This window comes from Phyllostomus hastatus, unplaced genomic scaffold (genome assembly GCF_019186645.2).
Source record: "Phyllostomus hastatus isolate PE091 unplaced genomic scaffold, TTU_PhHast_1.1 phas_contig_34, whole genome shotgun sequence".
Classification (NCBI taxonomy): Eukaryota; Metazoa; Chordata; class Mammalia; order Chiroptera; family Phyllostomidae; genus Phyllostomus; species Phyllostomus hastatus.
In genome coordinates, this window is record NW_025333857.1 from 14,694,289 (window position 1) to 14,720,449 (window position 26,161).

A 26,161-nucleotide genomic window follows, 5' to 3' on the forward strand; every position below is an offset into this window, starting at 1 on the left:
ATTAACATTTGTTTAGTCATCTTAATTTACCTTTACATATAAATGTAGGAGTAGATACTAGTTACATAAAAGGATTATGAATATGTGACTTTTTAAAAAACTCATCATAGATATCTTTCCATGTCTATAATTATAAATATTTATCATAATTTTAGTATTCTTAGTGTTATTATTGTACCATAATTTATTTAATAAGTTCTTGGTTTGTGGACATTGAAGTTGTTGCCAACACTTTCCTTTTATGAAGAGTGGTGCTTCAATATGAACATTCTTGTTTGCACTTGTATTCTTATTTCCTAAAGGTGAATTCTTGAAAGCGACGTTGCTGGGGAAAGAGGTACAATTTTGCAGTTTAAAACAGGGGTTGGCAAACCTTTTTTGTATTTCTGTGCCCAGATAGTAAATATTTTAGGTCACCATATGGTTCCTGTAGCAACTATTCAACTCTGTCTTGGTAGCTGCAAAGACAACTGTAGATTATGTATTTAAAGGAATAGGCATAGCTGTATTTTAATAAAACTTTATTTAGAAAAGAGGGCAGCATTTGGCTTTAGGATCAAATGTAGTTGTATACTTTTGGCTAGAAACAAAGGAGAAGCTATGATTAGGGGTGGCAGTTTACCCCCAGGTGACCATAAGCTGATCTTAGACATGCGTTCCTATCTCAAGGCAGTATAATGGGCTGATGTATTTCTTTCTGGATATAAGTCAATCAATGCCCCTTTAAAGAGCTTATTAAAGGGGGGTTTTATACCTGTCCCTACTCTGAAGCCTAGTAAATTTTAAACTATGTATGTGCCATTATATTTTATCTTTCTATATTCTAGATTTCAGCATATGTTGACAACTTGTGGGGCAAAGAAAGACCTCTTATATTTTAGAGGACTTGTGTACATTTCCTCACCTTGAGAAGATAGCCTTGATGGAGTCAGGTTTCAGGGGTAATCCTGAAGTAAGCTGGAAGGAAAGTCCAGCAAGAGAAGTATAATTTCAGCAGATTTTGGCACAAATCAACAGAGTGACATTGAATTAGTGAGCCTTTACAGGCTAAATTACACTCAGAAGAATGCTCTGTGCATAAGTAGTAACCTCCTTGCTTCTTGAATTTCTGTGAAATAGGAATTATTGGCCCCTAACTGCCTTACGGGTATTTGTTGTGGATCAGATGGAATAATGATATAATTGAAATCACTCTATTTGTAACATTGGGTCACTGGTGCCACTATGAATTTTAAGAGATTTATTTATTATTTATTTTGCATGTGTGTGTGTTGACTATCTGCCGTGTGTAAGGTGATGTGGTAGGCGCTGTGGGAGAATACAAAGAGAAGTAAATTAGTTCTTGCCCTTAAGGAGAAAACAACATACACTTCAAGTTCTATAATGCTGAGAGCCCTAAGGATGGCAGAACAATGGGGAGGAAATTTCTTCCTCTTGGGGGTGTCAGAAAACTGTATGGAAGAAGTGGCATCAGGAAATAAGATTTTCAAATGTATAATACAGGGGAGGTTATTCTAAAAGAGCAGCTTGAGAACTATGTCATGCTAGGAAAGACCAAATCAGTAAGCAAGAGACATAAAATAGGAGGAGGAGAAGATAAAGCTGGAAAGACAGGGTTGAGCTAGGTTTAAGAAGGCCAGTTAGGAACTTTAATTGGTAGTTTGTGGGGGACTCTAAACATCATCTAGGAGAATATGTTTGACAGTTGGAGGGGATGGTGTATGGCACTAGTTGGGGAGTATGGAGTGATCAAGTTGAGATTATCATTTAAGAGTTATGGCAGATGTCTGAGCATGTTCTCATTAGAAATGATCTGGAAGGTGTATGGGGGTACTGCTGAGGGGGTTAAAAGGGAAGAATAGACAGGCTTTCCGAAATTACTTGGTTTGGGAAATCAGGAGAAAGCTCTTAATCATGATCTATGGTTCTGAGTCTTTGTTAATGGGATTGACATTGCAAAATATAGCAATGTCAGGGGAGAGCTGTAATAAACAAAGGGTAGTAACGAACCCATTTGTTTTGCTTGTTTTGCTCAAGGTGTTAACTGGATACTTGGAAATTTCTAGTTGGAGCTTGAAAGTATAGGACTAAAATTTACATGAGAGGCAAGGAATAGAGATTTGGGACTGTTGTCCCACAGGTGGCAGAGAAAATGTTATTTTACAGCATTTCTGATCATTAGGTAAGTCAGTGACATATGTAGCTCTATGTGAAGCTGCTGACATCAAAAACACACAAAAAAAGAAATATCGTATGTTTTATCATTTATAAAACATTCTCTTGTCTACTAATCTGGCTTTCAGCTTCTGAAGCCACTAGATTTCAGGAGTAAAGTATGTTCAGTTTGGAAAAATATCTTATATTCTGTGATCCCAAAGGAAAAATATAAGAAATTTAATTTTACTTAATCTTCTCAGTATACCCTAAGACCCTCAGTAACAAAAAGATGCCATTGGGGAGAAAGATTTATATTCATTTTTTACCTGGTACAGAATGTGGCACCTTCTCATCTCCCCTCGATCTCACCCCAGTTGAGATAAGTGTGCTTAGGTTTGGGGAAGTAAGTTAGGGAGAGGGTGTGTATTCCTGGAAATCAACTTTGTTTCCTTTGGTGTATTTTGTCTGTTTAGTCTGGAATCCTCAGCACGCTTGGAGGGGGAATTGTGCAGAACCCAGTGTGACTTAGTTTGAGTTGGGAAAGTTTTACTATATGGAATAGTAGGACTGAATCTGCCTTCTTCTTCCCTTTCCTCTATTAATATTACTTGTGTTCAAACTTTGCAGGCAGAGAAAATCATGTTGATTTCATTCATCATCTGCATGCTGTATTATGAGCTTTGGTGGTGTAATAAAGGCTCGCTCCCCTGCTCTCCTGTTTACAGCAGTCAGGATTTCTCTGGTCAGTTGGTGTGGTACGTGGCCTTCCTTCAGGCTCACTCCTCATGTCAAATAGGGCAAGTGGCCAGTTCAGAGGAACCTGCATCTTTTGCCAACCACCGTGCATTAAATCTAGTATTACGTGTTCATTCTATTTCATCTCTTAAACCATGTATGGACACTTACACATTTTTTAACCATAAGAAGTTTAATACAGGTGGTTCAATGGGTAACTCAAGATGTTGAGTTTTGTGGGGGTAATGTTTTTCATTGTGTGGCACAGAACACATTCGTCTATCATACTTGTTCTTCATACTCCCCTTTCTGCTTTTCACATACTTTTTCCATCACCTTTTTCTCTCTCTTCAGTGTGTTAAATTTAGGAAGGAAAAAAATCCTTTTGATTTGTCCCATTTTGTGTCTTTGATGAAGTAAGATCAAGTTAAACGCATCTGTTTTCTTCCAAAGTGAACTCCTTTCTAAAAAAAAGTCACACCCTCAAAAAATTCAGGGACTCGGTGATCTTTACTTGATAGTAACCTCTTTCCCCTCATTAGAAATAGTTAAATTCATCCTCATTCTTGATTGCAGTGGAAGACCAGGGAGAGAAGCTGAGTGGAGCAATTCCAGTGGCGAAGTTAAATGTGGCCTGGATCATTTCAAAGTGCTTTTACTTTTAATGCTTAAGTTAACATTTGTCCCCAGGTCATTTTCTTCGGATGTTTGCGACATATTGTGGAGTCGGTCATACTACTGCTCCTTAAGTGGCTTAATCATTTTGGCTTTCTGTTTTCAGCATCTCCTTTTCTGACAATTTTCTCTCCTCCACAGAGTGAAATTTGAGGAGACCCTGGATCTCATGCCCTGGTTATGCTTCCTTCCTCCCTTGGTTTTTGTTCGGCTATCTCTTCTCAAGCTAAGATTTCATCTGGAGAACTTTTGTCTTACCATTTCTCTTTTGGTTTTCTTGTTTATTTAGGCTAGTGATTCTCAAACACCTGATCACTAAAAACAGGTGGCTGTCACAGTAGGTCTGAGAACCTGCAAAATGCATTTCAAACAACTTCCCAGGTGATGCTGATAGTGTTTTTTTGGCTGAGGAGTACACCTTGAACCACTGACCTAGACTTTTGGTTTTGTCTATTAGTTTAGTGTTTGTTGTTATATTTCCCAAAAGAGGAGAATTTCTCCAGATTTTATTTACCCATTTCTAGTTTCCTGGAAGCTCCTTGTTTTTAATCCATAGGTCAAGCCTCTAGCATGAAAGAGAACCCAGCAAATTACCTTATGTTTTAACTGTAAAGGGCTTGGCTGGGGTATGAGTGGCAGAGTGTGGAATGTGATGCTGCTCGTGACTTCCCCCAGTGAAGACTTCAATGGTGAGTTTCTCAGAGCCTAGATACACCTGACAGTCTTCTCAACTTGGTGTTCTAGGAAGCCTTCTAAAAATTGATTGAGCTGGCTCTTAGTTGAGACTAATTGAATAGGTTAATTTTTTTAGCTTCCCTAATTTCTCATATTATTCCTTTGACATTTGAGGCTTGCTTTCCTCCCCCCAAATTCCTTCCTTCATGTCTCAGACATCTCAGCACTCATGGGAATGGGGTGCTGTGTTGGGGATGTCTGGGAAAGTATCATTTACCTATAGTGTATACTTACTATATGCTTAGTTACAGGACATGTGTCATCTCCTCCAACCTTGCCAACCCTACACAATAATTACAATCATTCCCACTTTACAGAGACAGGAAACAAGGCCCTGAATTGGTAACTAACTAACCAAACTTTACAAGGTACTGCTGGGATTTAAACAGAGGTCTAACTCCAAACCTAGTGCTTTTTCATTTTATCTGCCTTTAGGATAGTTGGCATTGAGCCTTTAGAGCAAGAAAAAAAGTTAACCTGAATATATATAAGCATTCTTGAAATTTTACTTAATGTCAGTTGTTAGATTTGGCAGTATTACACTCCTAAGCAAAAATCTGGAGTGTTCAGTTTCCAAAATACTGAATTAAAAGAGTGATTGCAAACCAATTGAAAATAATCTAACCCTGTGCCTTGTTTTCTTTATATAAAACCCATCCATGGCATGGGTATAAACAACTTTATTTTCTTTAGTGCTAACACTCTTGTAAAACCAGAGTTGGAGAAATAAATGGACTCTCAAATGGTAGGAGGCTTTTTTAGTAAAACACTAGCATAGTAGTGAGAGAACTTTGTCATAATTTCAGTTCTATCCAACTTATCAAATGCAGAGGAAGACAGTGGTGATATGCCCCAGTTTTCTTTTTTAAAAATAAAAAGGATGCAATGGAAATTATACCACTCCTTCCTTGTCTGATGTGGGAATTAATAAATATTCTGTATAAAGCCCTTTGAGCACTCTGGAAGGAAGATTCTGTGTAATTTTAGCATTATTCATTGTCTGTAAAATTCCTCAGGGTATTACCAGGGAAGAGAGATTTTTTACCTTCTATCCTACATTGTGCAATATACAAACCAAGGTATTTTTGTTGTTGTTTGTGGTAGTGAAATCTCCTATAATTTTACCAGCAGAGGTTGCTCCTATCAAGGAGCCTAGGGCCCTGTTCTTTGACAGCTCACCCAAGAGTACGGGCTCATGAGACAGAAGGAGAGAGTGAACCTGGATTAAACAGTCCTGGCTCCTGTGAGGATGTTGTGCCTCCCCTGCCACTGCCCAAGTCATCTTCTATGTCTGTCAACCTACTGAGTAGTAGAATCACATATCTGACCCTTCTCTGTTCTCTCTTCTCTCATCCTGATCCTGCAGTTCATTGTCCTGAGATGACTCCACAGGGACCTGTCCACTGTCCTACTCGGTTCTTTTGTAACATGTCTCTCATCCTTACCGTGCACCCATTGACACAACACTGTCTCCTCTAAGCACAGTTCTGACCATTCCCTGTGGGAAAATGGATATAAATACTCTTTTGACTCACCAGTAATGGTGACCAGTAAGCAGTGTTTTCATTCTTAAGCTTTAGGTTCATGTAGTTGGTCCTTCTGAGTTATAGCCTGGGGTTCCATGGTTGAGAAAATTTAGGCTTGGAATGTTGTCTTCTGGTTAAATTGTAACCTGAAAAATTAGGATATAAGTTAACTGCTCATCCAGCAACTCCGCTGACCTTTCTGTTTTTCAATTTTTGTATTCATTTATTTTGTAGCAATGTATTTAGCATACATCCTCATCTTTATAGTGGTGGTTAATTAATTTATTCCTTTCTCTGCTCTTTCTCACATAGGCTCCTGGCTAGCTTATTGTCAAATCCATTTCACTTAATAGTCTTCCTGAATTCTTATCTGAGTATTTTTATCTTTTGCTGCTTGGTATCTTCTGACCACTGAAACGAGGCTGAAGTTCCATCAGTGCTTGTCTCTGGCTTAAAATGTGACAGAGCTTGCACCCAGCCATGTCCCGGATTCCTCTGAGAGGACTTGTTTTGGGTTTTCTCTTTCCATTTATTTCTGAAAATCAGTTTTGTCTACCCATTCATTTCCAAGTTCTTTTTGGGTTGAGATAGTTTCTCTCATCTCCTCATTGCTAGACTAAAGCCACCAAAACACAGACACTTCAGAAATGATCTGGGCTTGTGGCCAGCCTAACTAAAGAGACTTGAGCTGACATAGAAGTCAGTTTGTTTATTTAGACTGTGACTTTTATAGTGTCTACCAGGCAAGTGCCTACCTGAATGTTTAATGTTTAAAAATAAAATTAAATTTCAAATAGGCCCTGGTTGTGCAAGAATCATCTCTGTTTCTATAAGCCCTTTACTCAGTAGCACATTTTATTTCCCTAGTTACCATGTTTGTCCTCTTTCTGTCTTCCTTTGTCCCCTTCATTACACATACCTTATACTTCCACTCTGCTTCAGATATTTTGAATGCTGATTCCCATTTACATGTGGGGCTTTTTCTGTCTTCTCTTCAGAAATCTTGTCCCTAACAGTCTTTATGTGTGATCTCAGTAAACAAAGAACGTGTGTGTGTGTAGGAAGCCTGCCTTATTTCCTCCCTGCCCCACAGAAAATGTATTTTCTGGAAGCCCTTTTGACACTGAAGTGAATACCCACTGGCCTTCCTTTGCTGAATTCTCCTGAGAAGAGAGAGAGAGACCTTTATGCTTGTTGTCATATCTTTTGTTTCTGCTGATTATACACAGAGAAAGTTGTAAATAGCTCTCTCACACACCATGATTCCTTTGAGGTATGTACAGGAGAGTAGATATGCACTCAGCTTCTGCTTACCCTGGGGATTCCAGAGGGTCCCTTTCAAGGCCTCTTATTTCCTGTTGCAGCACCAGCAGAATGAAATTTAGATGAGTACTAGACAATTACCATCCTTTAATGAAACCTGTGGCAGAATGTTTAGAAACATTAGCTGATCAATTTAGTATTTTCCTTTCTTTTTAATGTAATTAAATGTTTTTGTTACTTTGAAAGTAAAATATGCATTGATTCAAAAAAGAATTTTAAAAGTTCCTTCTCTTCAGAGATAAAAATCACTGTGAATATTTTGCAAAAATCATTAGAGAATTTAGTTTTACTAAGTATGACATTGAAATAGACACTGAATACTCGAGCATGAGGGAAAGTGGATAAAACTGGAATTTCCCAAATCAATTTAAATTTTATGTGCCAGTGAAAACAGTGGTTGGGTATACGCCATATTTTATTATTTTATTTAAAGTGGAATGATAATAAGAATTTAGACAATTTATTTCTGCTCTTTCTGTGTTTTTTTTTTATTGCTTTATAGCTAGCTGGTTAACAGCTAAGGCTTCTAAATCAAAAGGCCCAATTCTCCAGGTGGGCTGAATTATAACTAATTAGGTTATCAACTTTTATATCCTCTGTATTTTCCTTGGTACATTTTGATGAATTAGGAACTATATACCACTTGCCTTTTGCATAAAAAAATTTTATCTGTCTGATAATTAATAACACTTATTGTTGATGTGGGTGTTAGGGGTATTGTTAGACAATGAACCCATCAGTGAAACTGCAGTTTTGTTTGAATCTCCATGTTCTTATCGTTGAAATATGGGAGTCCATTTTTATGGACACTTACTTGTTGGTGTTTTTTCTGCTCTGAAATTATAGGCTTCTAACTATGAGAGTGCTATCTACTTCTAATTCCTTTTTGTGATTTGGATTATTGAAACACTCTAGTAACCTGACACATTTTTCTTCAACTCATTCACAGAAATTTTGTTTTCTCTCAGGAACTGTTTCTTTCTAAGTGTCTGAGGTTGTAATTGAGTATACTTGTACTTGTTTAACTGTCTCCTTTCCTACTGAGAGTATTTATAAAACACATTCTGTGAGGGGGGAAAGGAACTAGAAACTTCGTATTTGTGACATGGTCAAATAATATTAAGGTAAGTGGGAATTTGTTTTGTGTACATAAAATAAAGTATTGTTTACACTTAATTTGCAGTATATGCATTGTGGCTCATGGGTTTGGCTTTAATTGGTTAAGTAGTTACAGCTATTGAGGTTTTATAGGAAGCATTTTGGGGGGGTTCATTTTGATAGGGAATATTTTAAGGTGAATTTTTCCCAATCTTTCTAGCGCAGTCTAGGGAGAATTACTGTTGCATGACTCATTAGTGCCCTTCCGTATGTCAGCAGAGGAGTGGAATCAGCACTGTTCTGTGTGACACAACACAAATGCTCAGTGCCTCTATTCTTCTCCATGCCCCATTTCTTTCTCATTCTTCAAGTTAGAGGATAAATTCACTTTTACATTGCTTATGTTGTCCTAGGCCATATAGCAAGTAGTAGGCCTTGGTTGCTGGGAACACCTTCTTCATTTCCTTTGTCTTCTTTGTAATTTCTTTCATGTGACACATCAAAAAATGCCCCTAGATTGGATGTCACTAATTGCAACTAGTACATGTTTTTCATTAACTTCTTTGAAATACATTCTCAGTCTTTATTCCTCATTTTCTAAGTTTGGGCTATGCAACTTTTTAGCATGTGACTCTGACCTATTTATCTCCTCTAAGCTCCAGTTTTTTTCATTTGTCAAATGCAGATGATCATATCCCATAAGATTGTTGAAAGGGAAAAAACAGGTTATTTCTGTATGTAAGGTACCCATATGGTGACTGGCTCCTTCCAAGTGCTCAGTAAATGTGACCTCCCTTTCCTTTCCCTCTTGGGCTTCACTGGTGAAATTCCTGGGTAGAGAAAAGAGTGGTTAATTTCAAAGACAGATGATATTCTGTCCATTTTGCATTATGGACAGTAGGCAGGAAGAAAGAATGAGACTAAAAAGAATAGAAGAGCTAAATCTAAAATATTTGAAGAGTTGGCTGAATGCTTTTTTTTAAAATTAGTGATATTCATTAGTGAACTTGCAAAATGAAGCTTATTGACATTGTTTAAATTTGGAGAAGTGAACTGATTTGTGGGTCAAAAGAAAGAGGGAAATACCTTCTAAGGCAGCATGCTTGGCTGAAAAGTGATCTCTAAACCAAGAAAATTGATTGGCACAGGCCATCCTAATTGGAGTTTAAAAAAAATGAAACAAAACACCAAAGGAAGGCTTTGATAGGGCAAGGACACAGGTGAGGTGAATCTGATTGATGGGTTGAGATTCTGATACATATAGTTAGGTGTATTATTAATGAAGATAGTATATGTTTGAAATTGAGTATTAGAGAAATTTTTTTAAAAGGAAGAATATATGTTTAGATCAAATCTAAATCTTTAAAAGTCTAAAACAAAGTAAGCAAGTTACAGTAGGCAGTATTTCAGGATGAGAATGACTATTGATAATAAACAACTTAATTTTTTAAAACTTTATTTTTATTATTGACACTATTACAGATTTCTCCCTGTTGCTCCCCTTTTCTTCCTTTACCCAGCCCTACCCACTTCCTTCCCTCTGGCCATCACCACACTGTTGTCTGTGTCTGTGGTTTACGTATGTAGGTTCTTTAGCTAACCCCTTCACCTTCTTTCAAAAGTAAGTTGTTCCGTGGAGAGACTGGATGAAATGAATAACTTAGTGTTGAAAGGGAATTTTAGTGGCTTTCAATGTAGAATTCTAGAAACAGAAACATTCACTAAATTAAAGTTGTATTTGTTACTATTTTTATTATTAGACACAAAATAAAACTCTTAAATAAAATTTAATGATAGTAAATAAATAACTCTGCCTGTGCTGTCCTTTACCAGGAACAGGAAAAATAAATTTGAATAGGTATTTTAAAAGTGCAAAGAACTTTAGGCATTATAGAATGCAATTTTCTTAATCCTCACATAAGAAAATTAAAAGATAGAGGAAAAAATATCAAGCAGTCATTCTGCTTCTTTTTCTCTTCTCCTATTTCCTTCCTCCATGCCTTTTTACCTTCCTTCTCTCTTCCTTCTGAACAGATATTTAAGTGCCTGCTTTGTGCTACCTGCTGTGTGCTACTTAGATACAAGGGGGAATAACATTTATATGGATTTTTTTCTTGGAATTTACCTTCTTGATAGTTAATAAACTGGAATGTGCACTCTTCACAATACATTTGACCTACTAAGTGTCAAAAACCTGTGAAGCCATGATGGCCTGTTTCAGAACTTCAGTTGGGGTGCCCCTGCTTCTGCCTGGGTCAAGTGTGTGTGTGTGTAGTTCTCAGCCTCCACACCCAGCATCTATCTAACTCAGCCGTATTCCCCCAGGTTCCAGTGGCATGTGCTGGCAGAGTGCTGGGTGCAGACTTCTGCCCAAACCTGGAGGAGCCAGACCAGAGGCTGGAAGTCCAGGTTGGAGTCTTACTGTTTTATCAGTTGGGGGTGGTGTGACAGAAACGGTGGTCCCTGAAGGCCATACAAATCTATCAATGACATCAGGAGACAGATAGCCATCAGGACAAATGTGAAAGAGGGAACAATGTAGCATATGTGCAGCAAAAACTTCTTTTCAGGATAAGTTTTCTGTAACTGGAGATCATTCATTTATTTATCCAAGAGGTAGTATATGCTGCAGTGGGGAAGACCATGGTGTCTGAAGGCTGGCTGCGCAGGTGACACAAGCTGCTGTGAGCCCTTTGGCAAGTCATTCAACCTAACTGAGCTTTAGCTTCCTCATGTATGAAATGAAGATCTGCCACACAAGGTGATTATGAGGATTAAATGTTCTGATATATACCTAGCAGTTAGCATAGGGCCTGGCACACAACAGGCACTCCAGGAATATTAGCTCTCATTTTTAAAATCATCATCAAAATGTGCTAAGCACTGTTTGAGGCACTGGGGACACATGGGGAACAAGTCATACTTCCTGCATTATGGCTTCCCAGCTCAGGAGAATGGAAGCCATTCAACTGGGCATTGCATTAGAAAAATAAGGCTCATTAAGTATCTTCCTTCTTCATGGATTGGGAGATAGGTCCCCTGATGAAATATTACATTTATTAGCAAAGTACATTTTTGTGAAAGTATTGACTTGGAATTCAGTTCTTTTTGTGTGGTCTTGAGGCAATCAAAGCAGTTTGGTATATTGCAAATTAAAAATATAACATGACATCTTATCCAAACTAATCTGTCTACCTCCATGTACCTTTAGTTATTTAAGGATTTTGCCAATGATGCAAAGATACAAGCTGAAGTTTCAACATGGATGTCATTCCCTAGTCTGGGCAAACTCACAGTATTTTTTAGAGCTTCCATTTGGCATCATTTTCTAAAATTTTTAGACTTGAGGGATGAGCACAGTGAGTTCAATTTTAAAACATTTTACTGATTTAGACACCCCACATGAGAAAAGAAAATAATTTTAAAATTACTTCTTCATAGTGGGAGTGAAGGTAGAAGTGGTGGTAAGAGGAGGTTTCAGTTTTTATGGTACTGAAGGGTACACCCTCTCTTGCACACCTGCTCTTGGACTAGGGAAGACCACCTGAGCTCTTCAGTGCCACAAGCTGGTACTGTCTGGGTGGTGTATAGCTATGATGCAACAGGAAAGCAGGTGTGACACATATGAAACATGACCATGTATTTCCCAGTTTCAGAAAGTTAACAGCTTGTGTGTAACACATAAATGCAGAGTGATGGAAGACTTGTTGTTGGGAATAGTCTGACCCTTGACCTCTTTGCATAGGACAATTGATGGTCTTCAAACATACCACCTGGAATGGTCTGTCATGGGTGGCTTTTGGAAAATTTGTTTTTGAACCTTGAGTATGGTGCAAAGAGCAATGGGTTTTGCAGATGTGAGTGTGTGAAATAAAACCAAAAGAGACTAATGGAGCACATTATTTAACATACCAAGGGAGAAAATGTGTATTTACAAGTTTAAGTGAAACTCCGGGGTCATAGGTAGTTAAACAGATTGTGGAGTTGGCAATTAAGCATGGGCTTTGCAAAGAAGACCAAGCTCCTGGGCATAGAAATGAAAGTGCTCATTTTATTGGATTCCTCCTCTTGCAACACCATTTTGGCAGACTGAGTGGAAAGGTTGCATCTGTCAAAAGGTGGTCAACTATGGTGAATTGGTGAATTAGCTGGGACCCAGTTGAACCATTTCCTTCTTTTTTTCCTCTTCCTTGCTAAACATGGCTTCCACACATTTTAATAATATCTAGTACATATCCATATTATGTCAGTCATAATAAACTTGACACTTAATATGTTCTTCATAATCTAACAATTCCAGGGGTAGTTTTTTAGCTTAGAGTCCTTTCATTCTTGCCATGGAATGTAGTCTGGTATTTGGTTCCCCCCTCTCCTGCCCTATACAGAATGTGCCGTTTCTTATTTTTAAGTCCAAGTCTACACTCCAGGGAACTCACTATAAGACTTGCCAGGGTCATCAGAGTCATTTATTTTCCCCCCTTGAATCTCAGGCTTTCCCCCAGGGCCAGGCATTATAACCGCCAAAGGATTTGCTGTTTGGCCTCTTGATTCTGAGAATAACCCCCTGGGCACCTTGATTTAGGAGCAACAGTTTGTTTATACTTTTTCCTAGGAAGGATTTTCATTCAGACACACAGTACCCATATCTGATCTACTTTTATATTCATGAGTATTCATGACTGGTGGAGTCGCTTCCTGTTCTTACCTGCTTCCTTTTAACCCTTTGCTTTTATCCCTGAATTTTCAGATGGTTTGGTAACATTATTGTTTAATAATCCCAAGATTCCTGACACTCTTTCATGAATATACCTTTGGTATTTAATGATTATAATCCTTGAAGTCTGTGTGTGACTGGACTTTTACAAGGGCATCTGTGCTTTTTTTGTGTGTTAATAATGCTTGATTTAGAACAGAAGCTGGAAATCAAGACTTTCATTCACTAACTTTGTTTTCCTCAGTGGCTTTTGAAGTAGATATGAAACTACTTCCTTCAGTTGGGGAGGTTAAGTTAACTGATGTATAGTAGCTAAAAATTGTGTTATGTAATTATTTTATAAGAAATAGTTATTCTGGTTTATACTCCCTTAATTGTTATTAAATATTTTATTTTTAATCAGAGAAAAGTTACTTTTTAGTCTTAACTGAGCCTCATCATGTATTAAGTTGTTACTGTAGGCCCAGCTCATTTCCTTTCTTGGTTGGGAATTCAAGATGTGGGGTTTGACTTGATATTTTTCACCACTAATATGCTTAGAAAATTAGAGTAAATAGTGAACCAATATTTCAGTACCAGATTAGACCCAATTTACTGTGATGTTTCATAAACCACAGACTCCTTTCTTCTGTGAATGCATGAAGGATCACTTTTTTTTACCAGACATACCGGGATGCAAGTGTAAATTTCCATAAAATTTAAATGAGGTGCTTCCTGTAATTAATGAACAATTGTGGCTGCTCTCTAGTCTGCATTGTAATTAACCGTGATCAGGCTTGTTTAGTGATGACACTGTTCCTGTAATAATTTGACAAGCTACTGTGAATTTGCCAGGTTATTAAACAACCTGCAGCATTCACTTATGGAATCACAGGGACAAGCTTGGCGGCTGCTGCTAGTTAAATGCAGCATAAGGGTGAACCAAGAGCTTCCATTGAAGTCTATAGATCACATGGACAGATTTAAATTCCTATGATTTTTGGACAAGTTAATTAATTTTGTGTGGGGTATCTTGAAAAGTTTTTATTACATGATAAACTGACTGAAATAAACCTGGTCATTTTTATTAATTCACAATGAAGTTAGCAAATTTTTTATATTGTTATCACCAGTATGAACTAAACAGAACCTGAGATTTTCTCTTCCTACCCTATTAAATAGGTATAATTATTTTTTAAAAAACCCAACAGCTTCCTCCCCAAATTCATTCCCAACCTCCCTCAAATATAAGTTCACTTTTTTTAGTGTGTGTTAGAGATAATAGATGACCTTGTGCTGAACACAGTTGTATCACAGGTAGAGTGAGTGATGTAAATGGACTGGTAGACTGACATCCATGGTCACTAGTGCACCCGCCTTCCCCAGCCCCCTTCAGGTTAAGAACTGTTCAAAACGTTACTGTCTAGTTACTGTGGTGTCTTTCATTCAGATTTTGTTTATTGACTAAACCACAAGGATTCCTGCCCAAAGTACCAGGCGGTCTATGCTTGACTGATTTTGATTTTCTAACATCAGCCCTGGGGTTTATTTGAAAAATGTACGTACACTGCAGCTTTAACAAGTCAAGTGAGTGCATGTTTTTGACCATGGAGTAGAGTATATCTGAAGATCATTAAATTTAGTGGGGATAAGGAGGGGTGCAGAATAAGTGTAGTAGTCATTGTACCCCATTGCTGTGTGTGTGTGTGTGTGTGTGTGTGTGACACATGGGTTTTGTCTTTTCATCTTCTCCAAGAGCCAGAAAGTTTCCTGCCGTTCTCTTTCCAGCTATTGACAAATGATTGCCAGATGTGAGATCTTTGCAGTGCTCTTTCCCTCAGCAAACCTGCAGCGATGGGATATTTGATTCTCCCTTGCCCATTTCATCTCCTTTCCACATCTGCCAGGGACACACAGGCAATACATCCCTACATGAGAGTTTAAAGTTTTTTCAGCTCCTTTTCCCCCTTCGATAAAGTGTTTGGAGACAACAGAATGAGGTCCATATGAGTCTCTCCCAACTTCACCATGAAATTAGATGTTTATTTCACTTATCTACCTCTCAGTAATTGAATATTTTATTTTAGTTTTGGTCTATGGAAAATATGATGCAACTCTGGGAGTGCTAAGAGTTTCCTATTGTCTGCTTGCTGCGAGTGTGCTATCAGCACAACTTCTCTCTGATCGCTCAATTCTGATAAAAACTACACTGTTTGTTTCACAGGACTTCTAAGGAAAGTAATTTTAATAAACAACTGTCAAAATGTTAAGTGTAGCATGTCTGGTAGAATTCAGTAGTCATTTAAGATTAAAACAGCCATCTGTGAAGGGGAAAATTCAATTTGTTTGGCTTGATTATCTGACCTTGTGTTTGTGTCCATTGTTAAAGTTGAAATGGATGAAATCCTAGTTTTAATCCCAAATAGCTTATAAAAGAGAAAGTACACTGAGTTTTGGAGGCATCTGAAATTAGCCTGTGTAGGCCACACACATAATCACTACCATGCACAGAAGCCTTTTGTATCTGCTTGGAATCTTAATTGATATTGATATTTTTTCTCATCTCAGTTTAAAAATATTTTCCAAAATGTTCTTATAGCTCATGTTCATACTATAGGGTGGGCTGACACAGGTGGCCTTTCAGTTTTCCTATTACACTTTTTGGCAAACGAAAAGGCCCCTTATTCCCTGAATAAGATCAGCATTTTTATTTTTTTTAACTTTTAAAAAATAATCCATTAAATGTCTGCCACATGTTCACTAGTTGATGGAAATGTTTTCCAAATTAGAGCTATAGTATTGGATTCTTACTGTAAAAGTTCTAGTGTGTTTGTTTCTGATATCCTTTTAGCTACCTGTGATTATGCAAATTTATTTTTTATTTTTTGGTAAAATTCAGAATGACAAAAACACTATTTTTGAATTTCTACACTTGGGAAAGAAATTTTTGTTAAGGAAAGAATAAATGGCTTTGCCCATTTTAGAATAAAAAAGAAGTGTGAAGTCTGATTTTCAGTATCTTCTTAAAAAAAATAACAAACAACAGCAAACAGAACCTAATAGGAACAAGAACAAAAACAAAAAGCCAATAGCTCCTGAAAAGACTAAATTCTACTAAGCCTAAGAAAAGGAGGTAACTGAGACTCATCAAGATGAATACATGAAACGTGTGCAACTCTTTGTATACCAGTTATACCTCAGGAAAGCGTGAAAAGGAAAAAAGGGTAAAACATTTTGGCAACTTGTGATAAACAGCTTGTTATTGGAAGTGTCTATTGAATACTAGAGGAAAATTGTAGTTGAATGTGTAGACAGTGATAAACTGTTCAAACTACTCACTATCAAAAACACAATGATCAAGATTAATGTGGTAAGTTTAAAAAAAAAACAACACCCCCAAAACAAAATTAACCAAATTCCAACAGGATCCCTATGGAGAGGTTTATATTTTTATTATCCTTTGACATTCTCCAAGGACAGACACCTTGCGAGGCACCTTAGTAGGTGCCAGTGGCTGGGAAGGTGGAGGTGAAGAATTCTTTCATAAAACAACAAGGTTAGGAAGTCCTGTGGCAGAAGCCAAGTTCCTCGGAGTTTAGATCACTTCACATAATTTGCCCTCGTTAATACATTTGCTGGTTTCTCATGCCATCCTCTTTTTCCTCAACATGGTTACTGTGGGAGGCAGAGAGGTGCTAAGCAATGGAGGTGTCACCCGGCCCGTGTACCTAGGGAACGTCCTTCAGAGGACGACTTGTCACCAGCCGTCAAAGAAGAGAGTGGCTTTGTGGTCTCTGAACATCTGGCACTGCTGCACAGGAAGCTGAGGGGGTGTCATTAATTGTGATGAAATAATTTAAACCATCAGGAATAAATGAGGCTGTTAAGCTAAGTTCAGATTCCATTTGCCATGCACATGTGTCTAGCAGCCTGTGTGCAGTTAAAAAAAAATTGAATTATATTAGCTCATGAGTAGAAGTGAAACAGATACTGTAAATGAAACAAGTTGCTGTGTAGTGATGACATCGTGTTGAACCACTTCACAGAGTTACAGTTTGTAGGATCAATATATTGAAAGTGGTACATTATTTAATTAATTTTTATATAAAAGAATTCTTACAGTATTGAGGGATTCTAGTAAGGATCAAGTGGTTTATTGAAGCGCAAAGAGGATGGGTAGGTGGATTGGTAGAAAGAAGCCATCAGATCAAGGCAGGGTGGGTGGGGTTCTTAGCCTCCTGAGCCAGGCTTCATTGATGGACAGCTTACCTTTCTATGAAATCTGGCTTTGAGTACAGTATCTGGTGCCACTGCTCTGCATACATACTCCAGGCTAGAGGACAATTTCTGACAGCCAACTTTGGATGTCCTTTTGGGAGCATCTGATGACACTTTGGACACATCTATGTAGTTTTCTTGTGAATAAAAACAAGTATTTCTGGTGATAGATTACTATTCATGCAAATGAACATATTTTTAAGGTTTTGCACAATCAGTGAAGACTGATTTCAGATGTAATTTTCAGGCACTATGGAACAGGGCAGCCCTAATTTCTTTACAAAGGAAAGACTGTCAGGTTTGGAATGTAGGGACATCTCTGAGGTTTTAAGCACTAAACTGAGCATGGTGTGTAGGTTCCAAAGTACATTTCTAAAATAAGTCATTCCTTTTACACATAAGCAAAGTTTTCAAACTTGTACTTTTATTTAAAAATAAACATGGGAATTTGAAAAATAAAATGAGACTGTTTAGGTAGGGAAAGCATTTTTTAAAAACCACAGGAGAGGTAATCCCTCTGTCAGAGAGAAGCAGTGGTCCAGAGCTCTGGCAAACCTTGGACAAGAGCCATTTTACTGCAAACCTGATCTTACTTTCCTTGGTCAGTCCTTTCTGTACCTCCTGGCCTTTCTCTTTTTCTTGTTGTGTTTCTTTTTTTTTCTTCTCCTTTTGCTTTGCCTTCTCTATTTTCTCCTTTCCTTTCCTTATCTTTGTTTATTTTTATCTTTTTGCAAGGTCTGTCCAGAAAAAGGCCAGCCTTTGTTAATATAATGAGAATGGTTTGTGTGACATTGATGTAAATTGGCAGTCAAGGAGAGTGGACTGGAATGTGCATGTGTGAACAACGACAGCTTCACTTTAGTAGTCAGTGGGGGAGGTAGACTCTGTTGAAGGAGCATGTGTACTGTGTGGCTATTGCATTCAAAATGACAGCGTGTAGAGCAACCAATCTGCATCAGTTTTTGCGTTAGGCTTGAACATTCTTCCACAGAAACTATTTGGATGATTCAGAAGGCTTTCAGGGATGATTCAATGAGTATAGCACAAGTAAAAGTGTGGCACAAATGCTTCAAAGATGGTCAAGAATCTGTTGAAAGCGATCCACATTCTGGACAGCCTGCAACAAGCAGAACACCTGAGAATGTTGAACGTGTATGGGCTGCAATCAACAAAGATTGGTGTCTGACAGTGTGCGAGTAGAAGCTGATCTGGGGATTTCAAAAACAACTATGTCTGAGATTGTGATGCAGGATCTTGACATGAAACATGTGGCAAAATTCATTCCGCGGTTTCTGCTACCAGAGCAGAAGGAACATCGTGCTGTGGTTGCTAATCACTTGATTCAAACTGCTACTAATGAACCAGATTTCTTCAAGGTCATAACTGGAGATGAATTGTGAGTGTACAGCTATGCTCTGGAAATGAAGGCCCAGTTGTTCCAGTGGAAGTTGACTGGGTCTCCTTGCCTGAAGGAGCTATGGCAAAGTCGCAGCAAGATCCAGATCATGTTAACTGTGTTTGTTTTTTGTGTTTTTTTGTTTGGGAAAGTATTGTCCATCACAAGTACACCCCTCCAGGCCAAACAATTAATAAGGAGTAACTACCTCCATGTTGTTCATTGGTTGAAAGATGCACTATAACAGAAATGGCTGCAGCTGCGGGCAACTGGTGATTAACAGCTTTATCATAACAACATACCCACTCGTGGACCATGTCTCATGCAGGGTTTTTTGATGAAACATCAAATCACCCAGGTGACTGAGCCTCCTTACAGCCCAGATTTGGCGCCCTGTGACTTCTGGATTTTCCCTCAAAATCACTTTTGAAAGGAAAGAGATTTCAGATACTTGATGAGATTCAGGAGAATACGATGGGGCAGCTGATGGAGACTCCAACAAAGGATTTTGCAGAGTATTTTGAACAGTGAAAGAGACACTGGGAGAACTGTGTGAGGTCCCAAAGTACCTACTTGGAAGGGGACTGAGGTGTCATTATCATGTGTACAATGTTTCTTGTATCTTGTATCTTCTTCAGTAAATGGTCTCTCTGTAGTGTGTGGATGGATACTTTCTGGACAGACCTCTTGTATTCAGTTTTACAGCCTATTTTCATTTTCCATCCTCCATAGACATGAACTGCAATTCTGTTTTCATTTATAGTCTTTGTGTTCTTGTTGCTAGTTAAAAGATTAATATTCAAAGTTACTTAAATTGTAAACTTAAAAAACTTACGTTGCACTTTTACATAAACTTGTGTGACAGTTGGTGGATTTTTCTAAGTAATGTGAATGAACCTTGATTAGTTTTTCTAAAAAGGAATTCAGAATGCTTACTAAATTATCCTTTTCTCTGGACTCTTAAATGGAATTGTTACTGATGAAAGCCAAGTATTTGTGGCTCCAAATCACTACCCTCTTTTTTACTCTGATACAAACTGACGTGACGTCTTATACAGTAACCAATAGTTAGGGTATTACTTTTGTGTGTTTTGATTTTTGGATTTTATTTTAATTAATGAAATAGAAGTAGGAAGACTTGATTTTTTCATGTCTTATCTTTTTGGCATTATTGGAGGGATTGAAGGATATAATCTGTGAGTATAAGGCACTGTGCCTAGCATGTAGCTAATAGTGAATACATTCTTGTTACTATGTACATTTTTTTAGCTTCTGTTGGTTAAGCAGATAAAAGGAAGACATTTTTCTGAAAATTTTATAAATCTTGACTATTTAATTTGCCTTTAAATAGTCTTTTAATTCCCCTCCTCAAGGATAAGGAGTCCAAGGTAAACATAGAAAATTTTGGACAAGATACCTTTGTGTTTTTTTTCCTTTACTTGTAAGAAATCCCTGCATTCTGTAGGGCATTCATTTGTTTCTCAAAACAAGACAATGATAGTACACTAAGTAGTTGCTTGAAGTTTTCTTTTGCAAGTATATGAACAAATGCTTACAGATAAAAAGTAGTTTAATAAACTTTCTGCATTTCAGGTACATTATGGATTAAATAAACCTTGGTTGAGTGACTTGGGATTTAACTACATTCTGCATTCTCTCTCAATACCACTTTGTACAAGAGAATACTATTTATATTTCAGATTGCCAGTTTAACCTAAGCTGTTTATGTTGGGGACTGTCAGTATTAATATAAGAAATGTTGAGTAAGAAAAGATGCTTATTTCTACTTTATCTAAGTTCCTAAGTCATAGCAGCTTCATAGAAGCTTCAAAGAAGGGGAAAGAAAAGGCAGGACAACAAGAAGTATTTTAATTCTTGGCTTGAATAGAATTATGTGTTTGTGTGCATTATATGGATTTTGTGTAGATACATACAATGTATATCTTATTACATATAACTCCCTATTTTTATGTTTACAAGGATAGTGGTCTTCTATTTGAAAATTTTATTGGAATTAGTCATAATGAATAATTTACATTGAGAACAAGTAGTCCACCTGCCTCCACCCAAAAAAGGAGGGAAAAAAATCTTCTGTTATGGTAGTTAATGGAATCTCAGTCTGTGAGATTTCATTAGACTTTTCCTTAGACTCAGTATTGTTTTGTATTGATGTGGCAAAGCCCTTATGATATTGCTTACTGGTTTTTATTCCTTTAGAGTTTATAAGTATATATCAATGTTCTAAATTTCTTCTTGTCACAGGAAATTATTTAATTTAGTGTGTCCTTTGTTTATATGATTGTAGTGGACACAAATAAAAGAATGCAAAGAGGCTACATTTTTAGGTGCTGCAGTAGTAGTCTTCACAGATTCCCCCATGAAAACAGCAGATCCTTCTGCCTAATGCAGGAAATGTACTAACTTCATGCTAATAAATGAAATGTTTGGGTCAGGCTTTTTTTTTTCTTTTATCTTCAAGTGTTAGTGTAGAATGTAGGTGTTGGACAAAAAGCTAATTCTTCAACATTAAGAAGTGCAAGTAGTTCCATCTATGTAATCCCTGTTTCAAAAGAAAATTGCCATTACTGACATCTGAAGAATGAAATTACTAAAGAATATAAAAGTGTTACTCTTTAATGTTCAATATGTGCCAGTGGAGTCTGATGGAGCCTAGAAGCAGACCAAGCGTCTTAAAACCGTTGTTAATGTGTAAACCATGTTTAAGTGCCTTTTTGGGTATCTTACTGTATTTGCATTCTATAAAAGTGAGCTGAGTAGACAGGGTCTCTGCCCTCTAGAAGCTTATAATCAAAAACAGAGAATGTAGCTAACATCTGTTATTGTATTAAGGCCCTCCAAATAAACATTGATCAAATACATAAATAAAAGTTTTATATCAAAGACAAATGAAAACCTTTTTGTTTGCCTGATTAAATAAGTAAACACACCCTCATCCCCACACTGAAGTTATCCATAGAAGTTGTAAAACAACTAAACTGGAATTATCTTGCTACAAGGATATTCCTGTATGTGGTTATTTTTTAAGGGTTTTCAAAGAGTACTTGCATTATTGTGATGTCATTGATAGTCTATTGTGTGTCTGTCTTTAGCAGAGATGTTGTTTTTGTCTTTCTGGTTGAGGAATTGGGATGAATTGAATTTCCCCCCCTCTATGGAGTTTTTCCATCTAAAACTCTTGACTGGTGGTTCCTGCTGTTGTAAACCAGCATCGTGGAGTGTTCTTTAAAAAAAACAAACCCTTATGTTAATAGAAATAATATTTTAGAATTTGGAGGCCCCACCCTGCCCTGTATCTCTAGAAATTACATTAAAACAAATATAAGAATTTAATATTGGTGCTGTAATGAGATGAACTTACATATCCAAAAGGTTTTGAGGGAATAGTGGTAAGAAGAAGTAAGTTCACAACTTTGGAATGGACAGATCTGGTGGTAAGTTTGAGCACAGCTCTAGTAAAATGCAACATGTAAATGTCGGCATGGGGAGGTAGGTACTGAGTTTGATAAAATATTTTCTTTCTGCCTGCTTCAACTTTAATGTAAGGTATTTTAACAGTCACTTTATTTCTGAAGTGTAGGGAAACTAAAACAGCAACATTGGGAAATCTAAACATGAACCCGTCTCAGAGTTCAAGACATTAAAAAAATAGCTATCCCCACCCCAGTGTAGGTGTCTGTCTGTGTAAATTAAAGCATGTGGATACATAAATTAATTAGAAGAACGGTCACTGATATGAATCAGACTTATTTGGTACACTGATGAAATGAGCATTGTTTATAAGATTATCTTGTTATTTAATCTCATCTATATAAACCTGGCTGGTTAGCATTATGAAGTAATAATACAATTAATGTGATGATGGTATACTTTTTCTTGGTACAGGCCTGATCCTGCAGGGCTTTCTTACTGGGATTTGTGTATATAGAGGACCATAAGAACTGGAAATTTTAATTAGGAAGAATGTAAGAATGGTCCTCTTCTTCCCCTCCAGCTGTGTCAGTTGTGTGGAAGGGTTTGTGTGTGTGTGTGTGTGTGTGTTTTAACTCAATGTTTCCTGGGATAGTTTATTCTTTTTGAACCACTTATTTGCTGACCACAGAAGAAAGAACTGCCATTCAGATATTATTTTCTCAAAACTATGCAAAGTTCATTATGAGAGCTACCTGCTGTTTTCAACTCTATTTGAGACCCACTTGCACAATAGAGTAAAGAGAAAATTTTACGTATAAATGAAGCCATTAGAAATTTCTTGAATAAACACAATCTTTCTCTTTGATATGCAAAAGAATTTTGTTTATAACTGTTAGTCATGTAAGTCCGTGTCTAACACATGCAAAGAACATTTGTTATCTTTTGTATGAAATAGAGAATACTGCTGTCAGGGAGCAGCATGAAGAAACACTTTAAAACATGAAATAATTCTAGAGCAAAGGAAATTTGTCAGTGTCATTATTTAATATTTGATTCAGTACTTTAGCTTGGTATTTTTTGCTCTTATTTACTTATTTACTCTCCCTACTTTCTTATCCCTATCTTTCTGACTCCATAAAGTTGGTTTCCTTTTACTTCTCTTTTTTTTAGATTTTATTTACTTACTCCTAGAGAGAGGAGAGGGAGGGAGAGGAACATGGATGTGCAAGAGACATTGATTGGCTGTTTCTCGCACACCTCCAACCAGGGACCTGGCCCACAATGCAGGCATGTGCCCTGACCAGGAATCAAACCAGTGACCTTTCAGTTTGAGGGATGACACCCAACCCACTGAGCCACACCAGTCAGAGTAAAGTTGATTTCTCTATTTCCAAAAATGAAAACTTTGCTTTTATGAAATAAAATTAAAGTTATGCATGTTATTGATCATCTTCTCAGGTTGCTTAACTACTTCATGACATTCTTTTAATCTGTAATGGAATTTAACATGGTATTCAATAATTTAACTAAGGAATTGTGGAAAAAGATGTCATAGAAAATTCCCTCTTGATTTACTTTTATGAATGGTTTCTGATAACTGGTATTAGTTGGTCCTACTTAATCTCATCTAGAGAATGGATTTAGAACACTTCCCTTTTAGGATTATACATGGCACTTATGAATGTGTATAGTAAAATTTTAATTGTGATTTCATTTTGCCCTGAATGATTAGATTTTTATTATTACTTGTCTACATCAGTGTTAAACATTTCCAAATTTACAAGTCAGATATTTGTATATATTATTTTAAAGATTTCTGCCTCATAGTTATAGGTGCCCCTCAGATCTCCATTTCAACAGTGATTACCTGTGATGCTATAGCAACATACCTGGCTGTTAGCAAAATATGTATTATTTCTGTGGTTTTGTGAATCAGTAACCAGTAAAAGATTTCAGAACAGTCACCTATGAATGATTTGTTCAGTTTGCTTAATGAGCAAAACTGTGGCATAAACCAACCTTACAATATGTGTAAGGATACATTTTCACTGTTACACTTGGCTCTCTTCTAAATTATGCAACTTGGATTTTCAGTCATTGTTGAACTATGCAGATAAATCTCTTTGGGTCTGTCTTCTGGAAGCTGTTCAGGACAGTGCTTGTAAAACCACTATTTAAATCAGGGGATCTGTTGACTGGAGCCAGGTATATGGAGGCACAGGACTCCTTCTGGGCTGAAGAAGTCTGACTGTTCTTCTCTACTTGCTTAATAGAGCCTGTTCTAAAATTTGATAGGAAGCAGGTTTCAAAGAACTGAGAAGACAATCTGAGACAACATATCCTGTTTCTAGCTGGGATTGGTATATATGACCAGAGCTGCTGAGAAGCTCTGGGGTATAGTCTGATTCTCTGTCAGTTAGAAGCCCTGGTTTTATGTAAAGGACTACAAATTGTACTCTTGCGAATTTGTGTGCGTGTGGCTTCTCTGTGAACTCTCCACTCTTTTGGACGGGAAGTTCTAGCCTCCCTGCACTTCCCTAGTTTCCTTATTATTTATCTTTCCATTTTTATTGTGAATTATGTCACTATCTGATCTCTTCCTTCATTGTGATGTGTCAGATATTATTTTATCATTTTATTTTAATATTTTAGGATCTTTGGAGGAGCTGACTTAACGTAGGTCCTCTGGAAAACAGATCCTGAGACAGTGGCTTGCATGAAGGTACATTGTTTGGGTGGATCTCAGAGTAGGAATTAAGAACCAGGGGAAGCCAATACAAAGATGAATTACAGAGGGGGTCAGTACTACTACTAATGGGTGCTTATTCTCATTGGGACCTTGTAGGACACGTCATGAGTATGTCTCCCCAAATATAAAAGGGGGATATATTTACCCATTGATTCTCATTCTCATTTGACCCTCTGAGCATTAATTTCCCATACTTCTGACTTGTGTGTGTATATATCTTCTAATTTTTCAAGAAGCATGAGACACACAGGGCAAACTCAAGAGTAAAAAGCGAATGAGCTGCAAAGGGGGAAATTGGTTGATGTGGATTGAACAGGAGGTGTGACAGGAAGGATATTTATTTACTAGTGCAGACAGTGTAGCCCATTCTAGGAACTGATACATTGTTTTCAGTATGGATCTAAAAGCCCCAGATGCTCTGACGTTTTTGCTATTCTGAATCCCTCATTTGTTACTGTGTGCTTCTTAGGTGAATTTAGGTGCCTTTGTAAGGACTATTGGTATTTTCCTCAATAATTTTAGCATATCAGTAGGAAAATTAGGTGTTCACCACTAGAATCAGAGTGATCTGGATAAGGTAATGTGTTTCCCTTTCATGAACATAGGTCCCTTGCTTTATCATTGAAGCACAAAACATTTGTAGGCATTATCTCAATTATATTCCCTAACCTTGATTTTGGAATGGGGAAATGTTAACTGTTCATCTACTCTTCATATTCTTCTCAAAAACAGTTATTTAGCAGAATTCTGTCACACTGTGATCTACAACTTTCAGAGCTTCAAAAGTAGTCCCAAATCCTCATTTCATTTTCCAAATGGACCCAGGAACCCAAATTTTTATAATTAATGTTTCTGTTAAGTTGTAAAATCTGAAAGATTAGTGAAGATACAGAGATGAATATAAGGAAAACCTAAAACGCAGTCCACAGTGGGATCTAAACATTATGCGTGTCTTCAGTATTTATGTGACAGAAGAATCTGTTTCAGAAACCAACTTTTAACAAAAACAGTTGAGTCACACAATTATCATATGTGTTCATTATATTGTAGGTATGTATTTTTATTAGCATCATAGTCCAAAAATGATCAGGTTAACTACTGGCGTGGGTCATGCAGAGGGGACGAAATATCAAAGTGTCAACCATCAGCTCTAAGCTGCAGTTCAAGTCACTGTCCACCTTTTGCTTCTTAAAAGCTGATGAACTGATCTTAATTATTTCTTTGTGGTGTCTTATTTCTTTTCTTCCTGGATGTTCCTGTTTCTAGATAAATATATCTAGGAATGATATTTAAGAGTGGTAGAAGAGAGTAAGTTGTCTATTTGTGCAGGTAGATAGAAGGTACACCTTACAAAGGAAATGCAT

At 37.1% G+C, this 26,161-nt stretch overlaps 1 protein-coding gene across 7 annotated transcripts in view; it reads left to right on the forward strand.

Moving 5' to 3' along the window:
• BNC2 (basonuclin 2) overlaps positions 1-26,161 on the forward strand; it is a 421,558-nt gene that overhangs the window by 164,991 nt on the left and 230,406 nt on the right. For 3 of the 7 annotated variants that reach the window (XM_045840769.1, XM_045840770.1, XM_045840774.1), the window contains one exon: positions 10,575-10,658. The exons of the other annotated variants lie outside the window; for them this stretch is intronic. In XM_045840769.1, the coding sequence (XP_045696725.1) occupies positions 10,575-10,658 (84 nt within the window). The remainder of the gene's footprint in view (positions 1-10,574; positions 10,659-26,161) is intronic. 7 annotated transcript variants of the gene reach the window in all.